General features: G+C 38.2%; 1 protein-coding gene across 1 annotated transcript; it reads right to left on the bottom strand.

Annotated features, from left to right (window-relative positions):
• Window positions 1-982: 982 nt before the first annotated feature.
• On the bottom strand, window positions 983-1,321 carry LOC145580964 (uncharacterized). Its single transcript, XM_081638042.1, has one exon. The coding sequence runs from the start codon at window positions 1,319-1,321 to the stop codon at window positions 983-985; it is 339 nt and encodes a 112-aa protein (XP_081494168.1).
• Between the last annotated feature and the right edge of the window lie 2,461 nt (window positions 1,322-3,782).

The raw sequence follows: 3,782 nt of genomic DNA, 5'->3' as shown, positions 1-3,782 counted from the left end.
AAACCTTTTTTTTTAACTTAATGTCATGCATTATTTGTATTCCGATAACTTATGTTATTTTGCCCATTTTTATGAATCTCTATCTTATTAGCACTCTTATGATCCTTACAAATGATGTCATTTTAACTTGAGTTTTGCACTATTCTTTTCATATTACTACTATCAACCCCCTCAATTTTACAAGTAACTATAATTATCGTTTAATTGTAAAACTTGGGCTGTTTTTCTGTAGAAAAAACTTAATTTAGGTTACGGTCATTTTGACAATGAAGTCAGCATTACAGTCATAGTCTTTTTAGGTCGGTAGTATACTTCTATAATGACTCTTGCAGCCTTTTTCGGGCCGATATTATACTTACACAAGTTCACTTGCAACGTTTTTCAGGCTGAGCAAAGATAGTGGATCAGACCATCATTTCAACTCGCCTTTAAGTGCATTCGTTATCCAACCTCCCTCCTCACTTGAATGGGTGAGACAGCTAGCTAGGTCGTTCGCACATTCATATCGAAAGTGGGGGGGGGTTCCAAATTTCAGATTACGGGCCGCTATTTACTTTTATTAACGGCTTCAGCCAAGTAGAAAGCAGTATTACAAAATTTATGACCATGTGTCATTCCGAGAGCAAACATATAAAATTAAAACATTAGTAAATGCTTATACATAGTACTTCTTAAGAAAACTAGCATTCCAGACATTCTTTAACGGAATCCCTTCTAAAGTCATAAGCTGATAAGACCCCTGTCGAAGAGTTTCATATATCTGATACGGCCCTTCCCAGTTTGCGCTGAATTTGCCATCTACATTTCCCTTACCCGTTGCTGCCGTTTTTCGTAAAACAAAATCACAATCTTCGAGAGGTCGGTAGTTAACGCATTTGTTATACGCTTGGCTCATTCCATTTTTGTATGTTGCAGACTTAATTGCGTCTTTGAGCCTTATCTTTGATAAGAAATCTAATTGTTGCCTTAATAAAAGGTCATTCTAATCTTCACAGTAGTGTTGGATGCGAAATGTAGGGAGGCCAACCTCGGCGGGAATAACTGCCTCCATATCGAAAGCGAGGTTAAAAGGTGATTCCCCCATTGTCTCTTTTATTGTCGTCGTGTTAGCCCACAATATTTCATGCACTAGATCGGCCCACAATCCTTTTGCTTCTTCGATCTTCTTTTTTAAGGCATTCAAAATCTGCTTATTAGCGGCTTCCACTTGACCATTTGACTGTGGATGACACACGGCTGCATAAGCGAAGTCTACCTTATATATACTAAGGAAATTTTTAATTGGGCTGCAATCAAACTGAGAATAGTGATCGAAGACCATTGCTATCGGTAGCCCAAAACGGGTAAATATGTTCTTCTAAATGAGCTTTCTCACTTAGTTTGCTGTTATCTTTGCTACAGGCTCAGCCTCTATCCACTTTGTGAAGTAATCGATCCTTACTATTAGGAACTTATGCCCTCCGGTTGCCGATGTGAAGGGGCCGACAATATCCATCCCCACTGTGCAAAAAGGACTGGATTAAGAATAGGTGTCAAGTCGTCTGGCGACTGGTTTATTGCCGGGCCAAACTTCTGGCATTTATCACACTTCTTGGCGTAAGCAAGTGTATCTGCGTTCAATGTAGGCCAATAGTATCCTCTTTTCATTGCTTATAGGGACATTAATCAGCCACCCGTATGATTTCCGCAGTCACCTTCGTGGATTTCTTCGACGAGCCTATCAGAGTCGTATGCCGTGATGCATCGGCGCAGTGATAAGGAGAAGCCCCTTTTGTAAAGCATCCCGTGAAACATGACAAACAAAATGCTATCTTTCTTGATTTTTTGTGCTTCATTTTTATTGGTTGGAAGTACGTTGTGTACTTTATAGGCCAGTATGTCATCATACAACTCTAGGCCTCCATCTATGCAGTTAACTTCCTATGGCCTAGGATTTCGACCATGACTGTACGCTACAGGTCATTAAAGCTTGAGCTTGCTAGCTTTTCCAGCGCATCTGCCTGTGCGTTCTGAGCACGTAGGACCAGATTGATTTCAAAGTGATCTAATTTGGCCGCTAGGCACATGAGTTTAGCCAAGTAGGCTATCATCGCTGGTTCTCAAGCTTTGTAGTCACCGCTAAATTGACTAGCCACCAACTGTGAATCTGTCGACAACTCAACCCGTTTAGCTTCTACTGCTAGGTACAACTGGACCCCTGCCAGCGCCACCTCATATTCGGCTTCATTGTTTGAGGCTTCTGTTGCTATGCACAACTGGACCAGAAAGTTAAGATGATTCCGGCCCCTGATCTGGTTCAGGCTGCGGAGCCGTCGACAGATACCTTCCAAGTTCAGACATCATCCTCGTCTTCGGTGTAGGACACCATAAGTTTTAGGAACTTGTAAACCGTTCACAAGGTGAAGATTACACCCCTTAACGATCCATGAGATCGTCAACTCCAAAAGGTCTTGAACCAAATAGGGTTCGGGGATGAAGGTACAAATCCAACCTAAAAGAGATTGAACCTGCCCTAAATAGGCCTCTACTTCATTCTTCTCGTATTCATGTGCGCTTTCTGACTAACATGCAATCATTAGATTAACCCTAAACCTTTTTAATCTATGTTGGTTGAATTTAATGCACAAATAAAACTATTATTGGCGATCACTTGAATTATAACCATATTATCCCTAAACAAGATTATTAATTATCTTATTAAGCGTGATTACAAGTACAAATTCCCTTTAAACATGCATAAAAGGCGTGATCAAGCAATAACAAATATATATATCAAGCAACATGATAATCACAAAAATAACAATCATTAATAATAATAATCATTATAACAATCATCATAATTATCATAGTCATGTTAAAGCATAATATTAATAGCAAGATCCTAAGCATGATACTAACAAGATTAATAACAAACCCTAGCATGTCACTAAACATCAAAGATCAAAGCTTTATCCCTAACATGATACTAACATGATATTGATATGATATTAGAAAGCATAGGAATCACCCTAAACATGATACTAGAAAGCAATAAAGACATCCTAACATGATACTAGGAATTAAACAAATTTAAACATGCTTTCCATAAGAATAGAGCAATAAGATTACATACTTTGATGCCTCGTACCTCTTTCTAATAACAAAATACACGCGTTAGTAACTTCAAGGAAAAATATAAAACAAACAATTAAATCAAATAATTTAAATAAAGATTAGGGACCAAACCCTCAGAAATTAGAACATTTCACGTCTAGGGCAAAGGCAACTTCGAACTCGGCTAGGTGTTTCTAGATCTTCTGAATGCAGAATTTTGTTTATGAAAAAACTAGAGAGATGAGAGCATAGAGAAACAGATGATTGTAGAGAATAATTGTGAATGAATAAAAACGGAGGTTTAGGACCCTATTTATAAGAAAACAGTCCGGAAATAGGTAGAATTTGATAAGGAATAAAACTCCACTCTGTCGCTGCAAAACCGACCTTGTCGCCTGGCGACAGGGTCTGTCGCGTGGCGATAAGGCTTGTCGCGTGGCGACAGGCCTGTCGTTTGGCGACAACCTGGATTTCTACACGCTTTCAAACACGGAGTCCACTTATCAATCAAAATCGATTTGTAAATTCCGTATGAAAACTGAAATCGCATTTTTCATAAAATAATATTTTATTCCATGTAAACCTTATCAAAATATAATTATTAATTCTAATTTTATTAGGACTTAAAAGAACCTTCTAGAGAATTCTAGAAGACTATAATTAATTCTAATAACTTTAGGAATAATAAT

This window comes from Chenopodium album, chromosome 15 (assembly GCF_948465745.1).
Source record: "Chenopodium album chromosome 15, dcCheAlbu1.1, whole genome shotgun sequence".
In the NCBI taxonomy this organism is placed as follows: domain Eukaryota; kingdom Viridiplantae; phylum Streptophyta; class Magnoliopsida; order Caryophyllales; family Amaranthaceae; genus Chenopodium; species Chenopodium album.
The sequence above is the reverse complement of the archived record's forward strand: the minus strand, read 5'-3'. Positions and strand labels throughout refer to the sequence as shown.

What these genes read in the sequence shown, in the direction of transcription:
- LOC145580964 (XM_081638042.1), bottom strand. Translation starts at nt 1,321, where the DNA reads ATGGTCTTCGATCACTATTCTCAGTTTGATTGCAGCCCAATTAAAAAT.